Source organism: Anopheles merus, chromosome 3R (assembly GCF_017562075.2).
Source record: "Anopheles merus strain MAF chromosome 3R, AmerM5.1, whole genome shotgun sequence".
NCBI classification, from domain to species: Eukaryota; Metazoa; Arthropoda; class Insecta; order Diptera; family Culicidae; genus Anopheles; species Anopheles merus.
In genome coordinates, this window is record NC_054084.1 from 45,987,614 (window position 1) to 46,007,894 (window position 20,281).

At 39.5% G+C, this 20,281-nt stretch overlaps 1 protein-coding gene across 2 annotated transcripts in view; it reads left to right on the forward strand.

The window, feature by feature from the left end:
- The window catches only part of LOC121595698 (thrombospondin type-1 domain-containing protein 4), a 99,474-nt gene that overhangs the window by 34,911 nt on the left and 44,282 nt on the right, over window positions 1-20,281 (forward strand). For both annotated transcript variants that reach the window (XM_041919870.1, XM_041919871.1), the window contains exons 5-7: window positions 5,952-6,042; window positions 6,104-6,206; window positions 6,273-6,430. In XM_041919870.1, the coding sequence (XP_041775804.1) occupies window positions 5,952-6,042; window positions 6,104-6,206; window positions 6,273-6,430 (352 nt within the window). The remainder of the gene's footprint in view (window positions 1-5,951; window positions 6,043-6,103; window positions 6,207-6,272; window positions 6,431-20,281) is intronic.

Below are 20,281 nucleotides of genomic sequence, written 5' to 3' on the forward strand. Positions count from 1 at the left end.
CATGTGTTCTACACGAATTCGAAAAATATGGTATATGAACAATTGATAACTCTAACAACAATAAATAATTTTATTCGATTTCATTACTTTCATTCATTACTTGTATAAACATTTCATTTTCATTTTCATTACTGACAACAAAACATTTATGGAAAATTGGCAATATCTAAGACAAAAAAAATAAAATGTACACAACGAGAGTTTTTTATTTATCAACGAAGTCAAACATTCGCAAATATAAATCATTAGTACTACTTTTTCTCGTATGCCGTGCGAAGCTCATGTAACTTGGCATGTATTTTGTAGCGTTTATGTCATTTAAAATTGTAATTGAGAAAAGTCTGCTCAAATACCTTGTAAAATTATCATGATTCCTAAAAAAAAATACTACAAAAAAAGGACTCTATGGTTCTTTCGATCTGCATGGATGGGAGGCTGCAGCCAGGGACCGAGCATCCAGCATGGAGAAATATTGTTGACCGGGCCATGTCACATCGACGTGCTCTATCATGAGCAGGCCAACAAGAGAGAGAGAGAGAGAGAGGTTCTTTCGATACATCAATGAAAAAGAAATCATAAAAATGAGTGCAAACATTTATGATTATTTTGAAATAATCAAAATCAGAAACGCCTTCCAACATTTGCAAAATTTCGAAACAAATCAGTAAATGGTCGATTTTAAACTGTTGGTGTGAATCGCTTTGCCGGGTGATAGATAGCTAGATAGATAGGAATGATTGATTGTCAATATTCGCTTGCTTGAAAAAGAAATCATAAAAATGAGTGCAAACATTTATGATTATTTTGAAATAATCAAAATCAGAAACGCCTTCCAACATTTGCAAAATTTCGAAACAAATCAGTAAATGGTCGATTTTAAACTGTTGGTGTGAATCGCTTTGCCGGGTGATAGATAGCTAGATAGATAGGAATGATTGATTGTCAATATTCGCTTGCTTTTCATGCGATCAGACCAACGGATTAATCTGTAGTTCTATGTATAGTTTCTAATACTGTACCGATTCACAGACTTTACAGGTATTGCTATTTGTAAAAGAACAAAATAACCGAAATCACATTCACGTTCATACAAATGAACGATACGCTTCACTCACGTTTACTCAAAACAATCGAAATACCCGCCTTTAGTCGTTACACAAATTAGAAGAAGAAATATATAGATAGAAATATGAGAGATATAAAATTAGGTTCAAACCCCAATTTAGTTGCATCTATTGCAATTGCAATTTTCCAATAAACACATTAGAAATTCCTATTGGATTCCACCTAAGCTTGTCAAAAAAGATCCCAAGCTTGTCGTAGTGTCCATTACTCGTCTCATAAAGTTCACTTGCCGTAAGAAAGAGTCAAGAAAGTGCCCCTAAATTATGAGAATTCCTGAAAACCCCTTGTATACATATACCTGAAACAGAAGCTGTTACAATCAAGAAACTAATCAGCCATCCCGTTGAAAATGGTTCGGCAAGCAATGATTCGGTAGAACCAAAAAGGATAAAATAATTTCTGTTTGTTCACTATCTCGCTTCTATTACATCCCTCACAATTGTGTATTCTACGAAATTAAAACTTTACCCTCACACTTAAGATAGGAAGCTACCAGCAGGAATTGCTATTGTCCATCCAGTGTGCTTGCGGAATTCTTGTAATTAAGCCCCAGCTCAGTTGCATGCTCCCTGGTTCTTTTTTGCTGGATAGGGGATTTTGTTTCTTTTTCATTGCATAAATTTGCCACAACTTTGTGTCACAACTTTTACATTTACGCCCATTTCAACGTGGCTGGGGTGACAGTGACGTAGTGTAGTGTGCCATTTAGCAAAGTTCTCGTGTCGCACATCCGAGAAGCGACAGTCCTTGTGCAATAGAAAACATTTAATTCTATCCGAGCGAATAAGTGCGGAACCCGTAAATGGATTCCGTTTCCGCACTGAATTCGTCAGGCTTCCGGTTCTGCTAACACAATGAGAAGCACCGAGGCAGAGTGTTGCGTCGAGATGATGGTGATGTTGCCGTTGCGTTTCTTTTAGGCCGCGGAAAAGGTACTCACTCCCCAGGTACCGTCACCGGCATCCTGACACAAGTTCAGGCTGCTGTACCGGACCACACACCGTATTTAAGAAAGTTGTGTTCTTTCCCACTTTTCAGAGCTTCGCAATTCACGCGCTTAAAGACGAGCTATTCAAAACGCGTAGAAGCATAATGCCGTCGCTCGTGTTTTCTTTATCACGCGTTCTTTATCTTTTCTTTGGATTTTATGCTTACATGGGCCACGCACTGTGCAGGGACGAAAGCAGTTTCCCAGCGTTTCGAACGGAAAAGTTATGAGTGAAATAAACCTAAGCCAACTTCTACGACTACTTCACGCACCAAAAAGACATTACAAGAGTGTCTGTACTTGTGTCGTGCTTGTTACAGCGCTCGTTTCTCTAGAATTCGGTCACTAGAACCGAAAATTTGTTCCGTTGACGGCGATCTTAAATAGACACTTTCCTTCGCCACCCTGCCTATTACAATAGCTCCCTTGAAGAGGTTCCATTCCCCATGCCGGAAAGTATCAGTGCAGCGTGTTAGCTCAACGATGATGGTTACCGGCACCGATGGGGAGACGATGGAGTAGATAGAAGCTTTGATTCATCACCGTCACAAGTAGATAAAATACGTTTGTAATTCGCTTCGAAAAACATGCACTTGATCTCCTTTCCGACTCGTGACTGGCGGCAGGTCTGGCTGGTTCGCGAGGTCTTTCATCCGCACGACACGACGATGGGCTGCACTTGTGCAACCCGTTCGCCCGTGCTTCGGGCAAGTGACGATGGAAATATAACGATGAGAAAACTATAATCCACTTTTATCTAATTATGCCACTCCGTTGCCTTTTCTCGCTTGCTACTGGAGCGCGCGCCGCTTGTATCTTTTCGTACGGTTTTATCGCTTCGGCAATATTTCGGTGCAGCGCTAGTCGATGTTCTTTGCTGCAATGAAGAGCCCCGTACACGAACAAATCTGCTGGGGTCTTTTCTCCGTGGTTCCCTCTTTGCAATGTTTTGAAGGAAAATGGAATCTGCAAGAGCTGTTTTCCTTTTCTACTACAGCCTCAACGGTCGACAATTTATTGGATTCATTAAAAATGTCGTCTCTCTGGTGCAGTCAACGATTGCACCAGAGCCGAAGCGGAATCTTACTTGACAATTGCACCAAACTATCAAAGGCGATTGAGTTTTACCGTCCACTCCCGGCACTGGCTTGATGCTTGTTTTTATTTCGCCTTTTCCATTTCGGTATTCATAGCTGTTTTCAAATGTTTGAACTGAGATGTCTTTTCAAGAACACACACACACATTTTGGATCCAAACATTGAACATATAAAAAAACGAAAGCAAGCGAGAAAGAGAGATCAAGTAAAATTGGTTCAGTGTTTAATCGGATTATCAAAATCTCAGCACGAAAGCAGATCCTCTTCACTCTTACTCTTCTGGTAAGTATGGCGGAATGCAATCGGTTAGGATACAGTTTGGAGCGGGCATCAGATGAATGTATACGACCAGATTGCATTCGCTTTTTCTTCGGGCGAGTTTTCTTTCGGCATTCATCCTAAGCCGGAGCAGTTTACCGTAAAGGTGTATATCTTGTGATGATGAGCAGGGGAAGCACTCGTTCTAGCTGTGAAAGGTCAGCTTTAAGTGAAGTTACGCTGGAAGTAGCTTGTATCCTGCGGTTCATTCGTCCGAAGAATGTGTATACCTGTACACTTTCCGTTCAATAATCTGATCCGATAAGCACTGGATGCAATCTCGTACAAGATTAACACGATCAAGCATGGGGTAGTCAACTGCCAAAGTTTTAATGCAAACTTCGTATTATGATGTGGTTGAATCGAAATGATCTGCTATCAGTTTTAAAGCATAGATTCATACTGGTTAAGCGATTAGCATTATAGATCGTGCTTTTGAGCAAGCGAGGTGTACAGTATTTTGAGAACTTATTCTGCATTTTCAGAAAATTAGTGATTTGTCTTAAATCTCTTGAAAATGATTTGTTTTTTAAGATAATTTTTAGGTTATACTCTTTGAAGTATTTTAAGATATGAAATAAATTGTTTATTATAATAAGTAAAAACGGACTATTTCTTGGTCTATCTATATTGAGAATTTTCTTGTTAATGTAAATAGATTATTCTGAGTGCCTCCATATTTTTCATAATATGTTTACAATAACCGAACTTTATTAAACTAACGCACCTCTGTGCACAGTTTCACCAAAGTCTTTATCCATTCATGACAGAGTATTCGGAATACCGCATAAAAATTCTCACCATATTCCCAGCACTGACTACCCTGACAGGCCGGTGCCAGGGGCAATCTTGTCAAGCACAATTGTAACTGACGCGCAGCAGTTGTCCGTCGTAACGTACCGACCGCCAGCACCAGCCCGGGTTGGTGTGTAATCGTGAGGCGTTGATTATGCAGTTCAATGGCATTACGGACAAAGGTGCGAAAATCCGTGCGATATGCCCAAAAAACGCACCTCCCACCGGGAGTGCGCTGGCTCCAGCATTCATAATGGGTCCTAAAACTCAACCTCAACAGCCATTGCCTTCTAAAAGATTGAATTGGGAGAAATGTGCTGGTACGTATCCCTCATTCATCGTTGATGCTGATTGCCCAGGAGAAGCGCATTGTGGCGTTGCTATCTTTGCATCAGTGAATTAAAGCCACTATGAGCGCTCGCGAGTTTTCGGACGGTTTCCCGGTATCGAGTAGAAGATACACCACATTTATCTCGTAACATACAGCAACCAAGTTTGGTCCTCAAATTTGGAACTGCAAGAAGATCCACCAGTGGGTACCGGTGGCTGATTAACATAACACAATCCACGGAGGTCATGCCTTCAGCTGTGTGTGCTATCCCTTTCCAGCTTCCTTCTGTGTCCGGACGGATTTGTTGGTGCTGTCAGTTTTCATTCGACTTCTTTCATCCTCACAGCGGCGTAGCGCGATGGAAGACGACATCTGAATTAACGAGCAACGGACTGTTACGGATAGGTCCGATCCATCGCAACGGTGCGAGATGGTGGCTCCATGTAAAAGATTAAATAATTCAATTTAGTCACATCGCTGCCACTACCAGCCAAGCAAGTGTGAGGTGATTTTCCGCCTTTTGCTGCGCGTTTTGTGATAGGGTAGTGTTCATTTGGAGCGCACTTTTCCTCACCAATTTACAGCATCGCGAAGGCAAGCACGAACCAATCCGACAAGACATTGATTGATGCGCTGGCCAGCATTAGAATGTTACTGGTCATTTACATGGTTGATTCGTCCGATTCGTCCTGCCATTACACTCGCACACCATTCGGAGAACTTTGCTCTACTGCGGAACTGATGGGTTCAATTAAACTCCCAAATGTTGGATAATCATTGAGCATGTTTCGTGGAAAAGCAATCACCAGCCATCAATTGAAGGGTATCGTAGTAATATAAATGCATTGAATATATTACTCTCATGTTTGTTGACTGATCAACTGGTATTGGTGCATCGTGTATTGATTGAACGCTTGTTCACGTTGAGTCACTAGGGGAAATAATCGACTACTAGGGAAAGCAGACGCGGAAAACAATTCCAACTAGTGAAACAAGATTACAAAACAAAGCCATTTACAATTATAATGCAACACCGGTACAATGCGATTACCATAACTCCATGATTGCATTTATCTGCAGCAGGAATGTACGTTTTGTGCTTGTATTTTCATTCTACTTGCTTCTCGGGTTGAAACAGAAACTGTTACATTAGTTTACATTGTTTTGATTACATTTTATGAAATATTGATACTGATAGTTTTAAGATACAATACCACTTAAAATATTGAATTACCTTACCTTACAATAATAGTTAGTAATTTTTTTCTGTCATTTTTTTTCATTCCTCTTTCTTAGATACATCAATGGCAAAAAAAGTTCAAAGCCAGCCGTTGAAAGCTTTGAGTGCATTGGGATAATTAAGAGGTATCATTTATGCAATGAACAGGTATGCTACTTACAACTTCGTACAAACATTGAGCAAGATATACATTAATCAATTATTCTAGGACTGTCCCACAACCGATGGAGATTTCCGTGAGCAACAGTGTGCGAGCTTCAACAGTCAAACGTTTCAGGACAAGCGCTATATTTGGGAAGCTTTCGTCAAAGGTATTTATAATCTCGCGCACGACAAATAGCGTTCGATGTTATTACCACAATATTTACTCTTTCCAGAGGATGCCGAGTGTGAGTTAAACTGCAAACCAATCGGCATGCGTTACTTTGCAACGCTCAATAAAACAGTCATCGATGGAACTCCTTGCTCGAAACCCACCGAATACTTTCGCCGTAATAACAGTGGCCGTGGCATATGTGTCGAAGGGCTGTGCAAGGTATGTGTTGCACGTTTGATGCTTTAATTTTTCACTTTACATTGTATTTTACCATATACCTGAAGACAAACCGTATATGCAAAAATGTTTCAAAAGTGAATGAAAGTATGTGTGGTCTCCATACCATTGTGAATCATTTTCTTTGCTTTGTCCTTATCAGATGGTTTTTTTTGGCAAATTTGTGGTACGATGTAAAAAACATTTTTCCCACAACAAAGTGCCATTGCGCTGCACGCTTGAAATGACAAGGATCTGTTTACTTTGTTGTGGTGTACATTAAGAGGAGCTGTTATCGGATGGGAAAGGTCGTAAAACCGATTTAAGTTATGGTTTGCTTGCATTCTTCAAATTTACGAGCGTGACACCTTTTATGGTTGTGCAGTTCATTTGTAATCCGTTTGCCCTGTCTTAATCGACAATGCGACGCTTTGGGTTCGTATTCTTTGGATAAGAGCATTGAAAAAAGAGTGTTAGAAACAAAAACAATGATGATGGAGGTGGTGCAATATTGTTGTGAAAAGAGCTTAGTTAAACATACAATTTCATTCACATTCCGTTTAAAGCTTTTCTGAAGATAGTGTTTAAATATCGTAACCATAGCTGGTACGATCTTGATGTTTGATTACTGAATTTACACTATCAATTGATGTTATGTAAACATACGCTTCATTTAGTTTTCTCCTCGTATGAAAGTTTACGAAATGTTTTAACGGGTGCGTATCTAAGGTTGATGGCTTGTTTTCACCTTTGTTGTTAATAATGACTGTTAGTTTTTAGCCATGTGAACGAAGGACAATGTCTCATGCTTGGCAGCAGGAAGCAGAGCTTTAAATTTGGGTGCTCTAGAGTTTAATGAGTTATTTGCGGTGGTTTCTGCAAGGTCGGAAGTAGGAATAGCAACCGTCCCCGTGGAGTTACTTCATACTATCTACGACACGTGATTAATCTAATAAATCTCTCCGAACAGCTGAACTTAGTTAACTTGGTTAACTTAGTTTTAATGCACTTTTAATTGTTAACGCCTTAAAATGTTGCTCATTTTCATAACTATCACTGATCACTAGTAACTGCCAATCTTGGCATGATTGTTCTTGTAGTAAACAACCTGCTCAGTCATACCCTCCAGCCAATTTGTCAATAGTTGTCTCAATCAAAATAGAGCTTAGAATAATTTACCTATTACCGGTCAAAAGATTGATTCTAACGCATTGGCGAGGACACGATTGCGCGATGAAAAGCTGATTGCTTACCGACTTGCCATAGCGATTTGCTCGGATACTTGTAATATTTTTTTTTATTACAATAAATTATATTTGGTTTCTGTAAGCATAATTCAGAACGTACCACTTTGGGTGTGTTTAACAACCAAACCTATAAAGTGCTTTAACTCGCCCTAATTAATTTGAATAAACTGATTGTTTACTAACCGATGATGGAAAACGCAGCAATCTTTTTAGACTTTGGCCGATATCGCGAAATAAATGGTTAAAAATTAACAGTCGTTAAAAATGAACCAGAGTCGTTAAAAATTGCTAGAATTTGGCATCACGAACGCACTGAGTTCATTTGCAAATTTTAACGACTGGTCATATGTCGTCGTTAAACAAACGATCGTCAAGAGCGTATGCGATACAAATGAATAGTCGTTTAATTATACTGCTCGATTTTTCCCCGTGATTGCCTATATGCGATATCGAGCAGTCGTTAACTATTTTGACGATCGTTTATTTTAATAGGAATGGACAACAAATGAACTCGGCTAAATCAAAATGTACTTTAAACGACTGTTAAAATGAGTTCATTTTTTTCCCGATACCGGCTGGTATTATAAAACAAGGGTTGGCAAAGTCTATTCTGAGGCAAAATTCAATCCGGTTCGCGAAAGGATTAGCCCGATTTTGAAATAAAGAAAGAATCTATACGAATAGCATAATAATACCTGTACAAATTATTAAACATCGTTTAGTATGACATTCCATACAGTCGAACTCTTGCAAATTTAGTTATCGAAACATGGATTGACGAAATAATTAATATGCTCGAGCTCTCTAGGTTAAATTTTCAGTATGTAACAATACTAACGTTGCTTCTATATGACAACAATCTTCTTCTTCTTTGGCACAACAACCGTTGTCGGTCAAGGCCTACCTGTACCCACTAGTGAAAGTGAGCTTGACTTTCAGTGACTTAATTGTTACCATAGCAGGATAGTCAGTCCTACGTATGGGAGCAAGGTCTACTCGGGGCTTAAACTCATGACGGTCAAGTTATTAAGGGCGGTGGCAACGCTCATCCGATGCGATTTTATCGGACGCTTCTGTCAAACAGTATTTCGGCTCATATTGCGAAAATTCGTACGACGAAATCGCACATCCGACGTTATCTGTCAAATCTCATATAAATCTCGTCCGATTAAATCGTATCGGATGAGCGCTGCCACGGGCCTAAGTCGTAAGAGTTGACGACTGTACCACGAGACTGGCGCCAACGGACATCGGTCATCTCCATTTAAAAGAGCTTGTTTAAAAAAGAATCAGTTATGTATTTATCTCGCATGGCATTACTTGTTCATAAATCATTATAATAGTTACTGAATGTACCTTAGCCTCGATTTATCAGCCGTAAAGGCTTTTTTTTCTTTACGTCGAATGACGTTATTGTTTACTATTATTCCATTAACCGTAAACGGGTGAAGAAATGTCTTAAGTTTAACTAAATGTCTAGATACAAACACGTTTCACATTTACAGACGATTACAGTGATGCAGTATACGAGGAACATTTTAAAATGCATTATTCGCAGAGATTTTTTGAACCTGGGCATGAACATAGTAAAGTCAAACTGATCGGAATTAGTATAACGGCTTTGCTCACCGTTCAGCTTGGTATCTGACGCTCAGTGATTCTCTTCAGATCAAATGAAACATGAAAGAGAGAACGAGAACGACATGTGCTACGCCGATCATCGCAATGAAACAAAAGAGGCATAACAATCGCACTTGAAATTGTCGCTCTCATTGCTCTCTTGCTATGCGCTACGCGCTTACTAGAAAAACTGTGACGCCAGACCGGCGGTTAATTCTACCAACACAAAGTGTTGACGTGAGCTTCATGACAGTAAAACGTAGATCACTGACTAAACACGGATCATCAATCGTTCCTAACAATAACCCTGCTATGAAACAAACTTGAGTCCTATTGAACGCTCATAGTCTAACATCAACACGGTTTGAAGAATTATATGAGCTAATATTCATTTTGGAAGCTTTGAATATTGTAAAACAAAAAAACACGATGTGTGAAATGATAACAATTATTTATAATTATCCTAAGTGTTTGGTATTAAATAAGCGAAATATGTTGTAGAAGTTTGCAGCGCACTGTAGCGCACACACAATGGGTATATGCAACCATGCATACGAGTTTATGGCCAAATTTTTGTCCCGTTTCTAGTATAATGTTCTCGAAGTTATCAGTCCATTTAATTTGATTGTCACCAAAAATATAAAAAAAACTAACAAATGTGTTGAATTTCACCGAATTGTTGTATTTGAATTGTTGTTGCAGACATTATGGCAAAGAATAAATAATGTTGAATTTGGCCAGCAACAATGTTGCATAAACTGTCAACTCCATGCATCTTGCAGCCAATATATGCGACAAACCCGCATTTGATCAATATGCTTGTTTGCCGATATTCATTTAACAACTCCAACTTTTATTATATGAATTGAAATACTGGTGTTCAATTCATATAATAAAAAAGAGAAAATATTTATTAATTAATTAATTAATTAATTTATTTATTTATTTAAATCACTGACCTTCAAAGTGTTACTTGAAATAAAAAGCACATAAATAGCAATGTCTTGTCCCTATACAGGGCGTTTGGGATAATTTTGACAGTCACCTACGGAGAAAGAAAAAAAAAATTTTTTTGGCAAAATTAATCATCGGGGATTTTTTGTTTGTTTTAGAAATAGTAGCTTACGATGTATTTTATTAATTTTATTCAAAATATCCGCCCTTGGCTTCTATTACGGCCTCCACCCGTCTCCGGAACCGAGAACAAACCCTGGCGACAGTTTCGCGGGGTACGGCCGCGAAAACGGACCTGATTTTCGCCATCAGCTCCGCCTTGGTGTTGCTGGAGGTTCTGTTGGTGTCCCGTTTCACCGCGCCCCACACGAAATAATCCATTGGATTAAGATCCGGGGAGCTGGGAGGTCATCAGAGAAAAACCACAGCGTGCCAGGCTCCACGGGATGCTTTAGCAAGTTGAGCAGCTTCTTGGCGTTCCCCAACCGACGCTCGCGGCCCTTCTCTGTCAACAACTGACCTCCTCGGCGCTTGTAAGAGAAGTACCGGAGTTCGTCATTCAGGGCCATTTTCATCGTGGATGGTGCCAGCCCCATCTCACGTGCCAACGGCCGAATTCCGATCCCCGGATTTTCCATCACGTGCGCCTGGAGGTCAGCCAGGAAAGCATCGGTCCGCACGCAATCCCACTGCTAAGAATGTGGTTTTCGTGCTGCCACCGCTTCGTTGTCGTCGCTGTTTTCTCCCAACTCACTCCGGATCGAACACTGCACGCACATTTTTTTTTATCACGGGTGGTTTCGCTGCTTGTACCGTACACTTTTAGCTGTCGAATGACGTATTGCTTGTTTTCCTATGCCAACTCGATCACGAGTTATAAACAAAAATGTAACTGTCAAAATTATCCCGAACGCCCTGTACATTGAAACATAGAAATATCAGATATTTAGATTTTTGTCAAGTAAAATTTTGTTAAAAAAAGTTTATCATTGTTTGGTTTTTACATCAAACAAACAGTAGCATAAAAACATTCGTAAAATAATTTCCTTATGCAACAACATTCCCACATTGATTAAATTTGTGACCATACGTTTGTCACGCACTGTTGCTTGCCACTGAAATTGGGTTTCAGTAACCAAGTGTGTAAAACAAAAGAACCAGGCAACACGTTTTCACTCTGTGCATAGTTGTTCAGTTCTTGTGTTTATAGAATTGAATCGTATAATCGCATTGCAATGGAGAACAAACAGGATAAGACTACCATTCTGATGAATCTTTCGATTGATTCTGATGAAAAATTCTTTGATTCATTCGACACTGTCCAGACGGACTGTGATGGTAAGTAATATGTGAAAGCATAGGTGTAATTTTGTGTTTGATATCAATCTCGTCATTGCAGGCGTACTGTGGACTCTTCATGGAGGCATTATCCACGTGCAGTTTGCCCTCCGTGCATTGAGAAATAGTGGCAAAAGGGTGTTATATGTTTCAAACCACAGCGTCCGCACGATGAAAGACTATCGTGCCAACCTGGAGGGATTGACGGACCACACGGTGACTGATGACGACATCACTTACCCGGCAAAAACTATCAGTTGGTACTTGCGCGAGAAAAGTTTGATGCGCTTTGCTACGTTATTGGTAGCGCCAATTTCAAGGACTGTCTACGCCAAGCCGGCTTCCAAATACTGGATGGTGTAAGTCACGTAGCTTTCTTTCTGCAAACAGTGGGCATGCTAACCTTTTCGTTAGTTTGTTTGTTTGTTTTTTTGTTTGAATGACGCGTGTTTTTATGTATCGCGGTGCTGGAGGTAGCCGAATGAACCGATAACCGAATCGGCAAAGTATGTCATTGCTGTTATTAACGATGGACAACCAATTAAAGCGGTAATAGTGGACTTCGATTACAATGTGAACAATATTAAACTGCTGCGTGCGCAGATGTATTTGCAAAAAGGTGCCCTGTTCATCGCTGGGGTTACGGATGAATTGTTATCAGTAGGATCTGATATGCGTTATATTGTCCCTGGATGTTATGTTGAGATACTTCAGCGTATGACAGGGGGGAAAAACCCTATTGTACTGGCCAAGCCAGGGCTTCCATTGAACGATGCACTCAAAAAGATGTTTTCAATTGAAAACCCGCGCCGAGTACTGTTTGTAGGAGACCAACCCGAAATAGACATAAAGTTTGGACATATTTCAAACTATCAAACGCTTCTGGTTGGTACAGGGCGCTACAAAAAAGAAGATTTGAAGACGCTTGTCGAGAAACCGGACCAGCTTCCCGATTACTACATCGATTCATTTGCCGATTTGGAGAAAATTATAACGGAAGTCGTTGCGTACAAGGCAGCTAAGCAAGCAAACCTTGAACTTTAGATTGATGATCAAGGAAACGATTCATTTTTTTGTACTCACTTTTTCTTATTACATTTATGCTATTATTCTTCGTATATCATACACAACACCTCGAAATAATAAGCTATTAAAACAAATTAATTATACTAGCCTACTAGACTTTGATACGTTTTTGCACGAATAAGACTTATGCATAAATAAAGCAGTAAAAGCAAAACAATGAAGTTGCATCCCCGTTAATGTTTATGACATTTTACTTATTTACATAAAATTTGGCTCAACAACCGTTGTCGGTCTGCCTGCCTTGCCTATGTCTGTACCACATGTGGGGTTGGCTTTCACTGACTTTTTTTTGGATTACTCCCCATAGCTAGATAATCAGTCCTACGTATGGCGGCACGGTCTATTTAGGACTTGAACCCATGACGGGCATGTTGTTAAGTCGTGCGAGTTGACGACTGTACTATGAGGCCGGTCTCGAATCCAACACCAGCGTCCTCTATATTACACTAGCTTAAGCTAAGCGCCAAGCTTTTTCATAGATCGCGCACAATGTTGCGCAAAGGAATATGCGCAATCATTATCCGATTTAATGCGCGGAGTAGAGTTGACATAAACTATTTTTTTCTTTGTGGTGCAGATAAAGTGTATTACATTAAATTTTAGAGTGATTGTTTATTTAATTGTTTTTCAGAATATTTTTTAATATAGACCGATTTAATCAATTTTCAGTACAGTAATTTACAGAATGGCATATATAGCTTTGCAATATACTACAATTAATTTATCTCAGAAAACAATATGACGTTTATTAACGAACTAGGTTAATAAAATAAAATGCTTATAACTATGTTTACTCTGAACCAGTAGCGATTCATTCGCACAAATTGGACAAGCTGAAAAATATCAAACGCACGATTTTCTATCGCCTTTTACAACGCTAATTGAAGGTCTCTTGTTTGGGCATTTCACTAAAAGTATAAGTAACTCTAATGTTGTTGCTTGGTCCACAGCATTATCCTATTTATTTGCTACTCACGTCTTTTCCAACCCAGAGTACATGAGTTCACGCTCCTTATCCGATCTTATCGCGTGCCGTGATTGATGATGCTCATCATTATGAGTAATTTGTTGCAAATGAGAATCATCCTCGAGCCCATAGCGTGGCCCTTCTGTCATTATCAGTTGCGTGCGATCGACATCCGTTGCCGGAAACGGTGTATGCGTGCGTATATGATATGAGGAAAGGATTCTCCCATCGAAAACCAGCTCAATTCGATGATCCATTTTACTCCCTCGCTCATAATATATCCCCGGGCATGAGTTAAAGTACTTCATGGGCATGCTTCATAATATCCCACCGATAAGTTTACCGTGGAGAATCGGGCAATGTCTGTTGAACTGCAAAAATTGATACCATATTTGTTGCTGCTAATATGCGTGTAAGGTTTATGTAATTGAGATTGTTATGACGAAATCGAGCATTGGCTCGTTTTTTTTCTTAAAGAAAGAAATTCTAGTGGAAGAAATAACAATAACGTTCGCTAGCTTCATGCTTCTATGTCTATTCGGTGAAACTGGAAACTGGTACCTAAGCACAATATGTCTATTTAAAAAAAATGCGAATGCTAAGCCGTAAACTATGTGTAGGAGTATTCAATTTGCATAAATACCGCTTAAGAGGTTTGCTTGAACCAAGCGACTCAGATTGCGAAATACGCTTCGAACGAACGAAAATTTCCTTCTTTGTGCTGTTTTACGAGATTTCGATCATAAAACCCATACTGATTGCTAAAAAAACAACAAGAGGAATAGGACAAAAAATGGCAACAGTATTTGATTGAAAACGATCGTATTTTTATGAATGGCGCCTCCAAACCTGTCCCATCAATTCTTCTGATCGTCCCGAACTACGAACCACGCCGTAAAGTCGAAGATTATTCCCGATCGATAATTTGCCTTCGTCCAGCCGACTAGCCCATGCGACACATGCTGAACCTGTGTCTGCTGTTGATAGCTTTATTTGCGCAGGAAACCCAGAATAGAAGAGCTGGTAAACTAGGGGCTTCCAGCAGCGATCGGATTGGTTCGTTGACGATTGAATTATTTACTCGTCCAACCTCGGCACAATGTTACCGATGAATCAATCTCGAGTCGGCGGTGGAGTGTGACTAATTTATCAATTCAAGGGGAAGGATACTGCTTGCGCGTGATTTACGGACCGCGCATGCTGGCGTTGGGGCTGTAATTGTCAGTTCGGCGTGAGGGAGGGAGAAATCGAAAAAATTAGCGCTGAAACTAGCTGCGAATGTTTATGCTAACATCAATCGATGTATTTGCGCTGCAAATGCACCGTCTTTAGCCTAATTATAGCCTCATCAATCTGCTGGTGTATATGTTTTCGTTTATTAAACCAATTTTAAATGATATTGTACATAGAAAGAAACGGTCAGGAGTTTATGCTTAGTTTGTCTAAAATATATTTAAAATAAATTGTCAAAATAATCCTTTACGGACTGAAATTTATTAGAATTAAAAGTATAGAATAACACTCATAACTTTGACAAACTCAAACCGAAAGTCCTAAAAACCCACGGTACTCAACGAAACAAGAAACTATTTTAAGAGAAGAATATTATTATGCAAATCCCACTACTTCACACTTCACTGTGACATTGTTCATCGGGCTGTATTAGGGTCTCATTTCAATATTTGATTTTGCACGGCTTAGCTATGAGTTATGCTGTTCATTCCATATTCATGACAGGTAATATCATTCACGTTTATCTTTCCTATTGACAATGCGTCAAGTTAAAATTCATAAATAGAAGCACGTTGAAACAGTCCAAAGTATGATGTTTAATTATTTATAAATTAATTGAGACTTAATTGGTAAAATTGATGTGTCTGATTTAAAAAAAAAACAGCCTCGAAGCTATGTTTTGCGATTCGCCATACTGTGTCAAGTGGAATAAGCATTACTGTAAAATAAATGCGTAAAATCTCTTGATCCTAGGAATAAATCTGATTTAAATAACAGCGGAAAAAAACACACAAACATTTATTGGTACGCACCCACACACACACACACACGCACAACAGAACACGGAATTAATCGGCGATTAGGCGTAGGAATTTCTAGCAAACCCATAAAAACGTCCAATCGCGGGCTTTAGCTTCACTCACGTCGCAGTCTATGCTGCCGTTGTATCAATTTTTCTATCCAAATTCGTGATGGAAGAACGGCCATCAACTAATGGGACGATAGGAGGGAGGGGGCAGGTTGGGGGAGAGGTGAAATGATTAGCGAATGATTTAAAACAGAAAACACGTCTAAACGTCGGCAAGCAGCACCACGCATAACACGTTTCGTATCACGGGTGCTTGACTTTTACTTTAGTTTTTAGCACTCGGGCCCACTTTGCATGGGGAATTTTTCTTTCAATTTGCTTCCAACGCATGTGCCTGTGTGCAATCGTACCACCGTTATGACCGTTATGAGTTACCGTTTACTTGGGTTTCGAGACCATTGTTTTCGGTGTACTCTTTACAGTAAAGGGAATCTTTGACATTTTATTGCGTAGCCCTGAAACCTGGCCAAATTAACTAGTAATTAAAACATATGAAAACGAGAAAACTAACTTATTTATAAAATTTTATATTTTAAAGGTAAAGTTTAGAGTGTCAATTTCGTACGATTTGTCGTGCGAAATGTTACAACCTTTTTATTCTATCTAACAGCAAATTTCCACAGCATGAGAATAACACAACAATTGCTCCATGATATTTTTTCATGCACCAATTGCTGTGCTATCTTTTAACTCGATAAAATAATTAATTGACATTATAAAAAGACAAAAGGATGAGCTGTTGTAGTGCTAATGAATTAAAAACGAATTTTTAACATCATTTGGCATAGGTTCTGTGCTCTTATTTGACATGTAAATTGAAATTTATTGTTGGGTGGTTTTTTCGCTCATCGAAAATCCGTGGTTGATTTTTGGTCAGTGATAATAATTATTGTGATTATTTGATTAATCGACTTCCAAAAATAGTGAATCTTGTAATAAAATAAGGAAATCCGATAAATTATACGATCATTTCCATCGTAAAATTACTAGCTCTTGATTTTGTTATGTACCACTTTTATTATAAATCTACCATTAAAATACTATTGGGTTTGATCTTTGCTAGTTAGCCATAAATCTATTACCGCAGGACTCCACACAGCATAACACGGAGCGCAACATTTCATTTCATTTCATTTCATTTATTTAATACAAAATCCGCCATCAAGGCTAAATATAATAGACTTAAAACTAATTAAATACTAACAAATAAACAAAATAATTCATGAAAAACTAAGCCTAACTAACCTAGTCTTGACCTAGCAAAAAAGAAAAGAAAAAAAACAAGGGTAGAGCGTAGAGACTATCATAAACTTAACAAAAAAAAAGAGAGTAATAGAAAACTAAGGAGAATAATTAAAGGGAATTAGAAGAAAAAATACGGTTACGGAAAGAGTTAAGAGAGGAGTCGAAATCAAAGAGATAGTAAAAGTGGTTAAACAACCTGAAACAGGACAGAAGAGGGTCATTGAAAGTATAAAGAGTATGACGTGTTTCAATTGACAGAGGATCACGTGGACGAAGAGAACGAGAGGGAACATACAGCGAGATGGACGAGAGTAAATCAAGAGCATCAGTAGCAGAAAGTAATAAGCCACCAATAAAACAAGCCTGAAACACTTGGCGGCGGAAGCTTAAAGAGTGAAGATTGAATAACTGCAATCGCGTTTCATAGGGAGGTAGTGAGGCAGCACCGAACAAACGACGAAAAGCAATCCTAGTAAAGAGGCGCTGAATGCTTTCAATTCTCGAACAGCCATCAATAGTGGGAGGATTCCAGATGATACTAGCATATTCAAGAATAGGCCTTACCAAAGCACAATAAAGGATTCTTAGGATGCTTTGATCTCTAAAAATAGAGGTAAAACGTAAGATAAACCCAAGGGTTCGATTTGCCTTTAGTAGCACCTCATCAAGCTGCAGTTTAAAGTTAAGACGACAGTCAAGTATAATACCAAGGTCACGGATGGACATAACACGAGAGAGGGAAGCGCTAGAGAGAGTATAGTTAAATAAAATAGGAGAAAGAGAGTGAGAGAAAGAAATAACAGAACATTTTTCGGGACACAGGCGAAGTAAATTGGATGAACACCAATGAACAAATGCATTGAGGTAATGCTGAAGTCTCAGACAATCAGAAGAAGAAGACACAGGTAAAAAGATTTTGATATCATCCGCATAAAGGAGATGACCATCAGGAGGTAAAACATTACAAACATCATTGATGAACAAAGAAAACAGAAGTAGACTTAGCACACAACCCTGAGGGACACCTGACGTACAAAAAAACTCCTCAGATAAGTACGACTCGGTTTTAACCCTGCATGATCGATTACTTAAATATGAGGACAGCCAGCTAATAATGCCATCACCAAAACCAAGTTTAGACAATTTAGCTAATAATAAAGAGTGAGGTAAACTATCAAAAGCAGCATGAAAGTCGGTGTATATTGCATCAAGTTGGGTACCGGCCTCAAAAGATCTAAAAATATTGGAAACAAAAGACATGAGATTAGTTGAAGTAGACCTACCAGGCATAAACCCATGCTGTTTAGGGCTAATAGCTGTACTACAACTATGAAGTATGGTTGGAAGGATACATAGCTCAAAAGTTTTGGCTGTGGCGCATGTTTGGGTTATCCCACGATAATTAGAAACAATGCTACGGCATCCCTTTTTGTGTACCGGAAAAAGCCAACAGGATTTCCAAAGAGCAGGAAAAACCCCAAGAGAAAGTGAAAGGTTGAAAATTTTAGCAAGGTGTGGAGCAAGCACGTCCTTACAGTTTATTAAAACAGAGGCAGGAATGCCATCTGGACCAGGAGTAAAAGTTTCAACCCAAATAACACCTGTACAACTGTTTCAGAGCTAACCGAAATATCGGAGAGATTAATTAAGTTCTCTGGCGTGTAGAGTAGCCCACCCTCAATAAGGTTAGGGTCACTAACCGGTGGCTCAAACATTTGGGAAAAATGTGCAGAGAATAGCTCACAGATCTCAACAGGCGTAGAGGCAGTTCGAGAATCAAGTACCATTTCATTAGGTAACGTATTGCACCCTCTTCGTATCCTAACAAATTGCCAGAAGGATGCTGGATCAGAACGGAAACGCGATTGCAGTCTACTCGAATAGGCTTCAAAACGAGCCCTGTTGTATAGTCGATGCGCAGAGGCAGCGTACTTAAATAAACGAAAGGTGAATGCAGATCGGTTCAGACGATACCTGCTAAGATATTTCATTCTATCCTTTTTCAGGTTGCGTAGAGTACGATTGGACCAGGGAGGATAAGGAAGGGATCGAAAAATAGGTGTACATGAAAGGAGTGCAGAGGTTAACAAAGCATTAAACGATTGGACAGCCTCGTCGACCGATGTACATTGATAAAAAAGACCAGTCGGAACGAGATAGAATTGAATTAAGTTCACGATAGTCTGTGAGCCGAAAATTATAACGAACACTCAATGAATTAGGAGCAGAAGGTAATACATTCTTAACCCTACTAGCCCTAAATAAAGAAGACGGTAACGCAATTTCTAGAGCAAGATGATGGGCATCCTGGGGCAGGAGCAGTGACGAAACAGGATACACAGAACAACAAGCAGCTGCAGCAGAGTTGGAGAACACCAGGTCCAAATAATGATTTAAATGGTTATGCTCCCCGTTCAGCTGATAGAGTTCATGCAAGTTTAACATATCCAAAAAGCAGGAACTGGATGTATTCGAAGAAATATGTGGCATATAATGTCTTATAGCTGAAGATGAATCTGGCCTTACTGCGGTAGAAAGCGACCACTCTAACGCAGGTTGATTGAAGTCGCCCAGAAGGATAAGATGATCATTCGGTTTCATTTGCATGTAAGCATCACTGATGAAAGCAGAAAGGGATTCCAAATAGTTGCGGTCGCTGCTCAAATACGGTGGCACATAAACAATCCCCACATAAAGACGAAACTTAGAAAAAGAAACACGTATACATAAAGCTTCAAGCGTGGGTTGATTAATGTTAAGTGCCACAGAAGGATATCGAACGGAACATGCGAGTAGCACACCACCCCACGCGAACGTTCATTGTTTTAACCTGCTTCGATCGCAGCGGTATATGTTGTAGGCATCACTATCAAGGACCATGTTGGATGGAATCGATTCATTTAACCAGGTTTCAGTAAGGGCAAGCATTTCAAACCCTGATTCATTCGCAGAAAGGCGCAATTCATTGTATTTGGTGCGAAGGCCTCGAACATTTTGGTAATATATCACGAATGGGTCTATTAATTGTGAGCTATCTGTTTGGCAAACGGGCTGATCTGTGGTGAGCGGATCTTGTTGCTGAGATTGGATTGTGATTGAAGCTCCACCCCCGGTGATAACTGAGGCGGTGTGGGAGGAAACTCTAGTTGAATAGCCTCTAGGATCTCGGTCATCTGGGATGGTGATAGAATCCCGCGCTGTGGGGGTGGCGATCGATGTTCCAAAAAATGATCCGGATGAGCGGTAGTTTTTGGCACAGCTGAAGAGCAATTATCACTATTTGTACGATGCGAAAT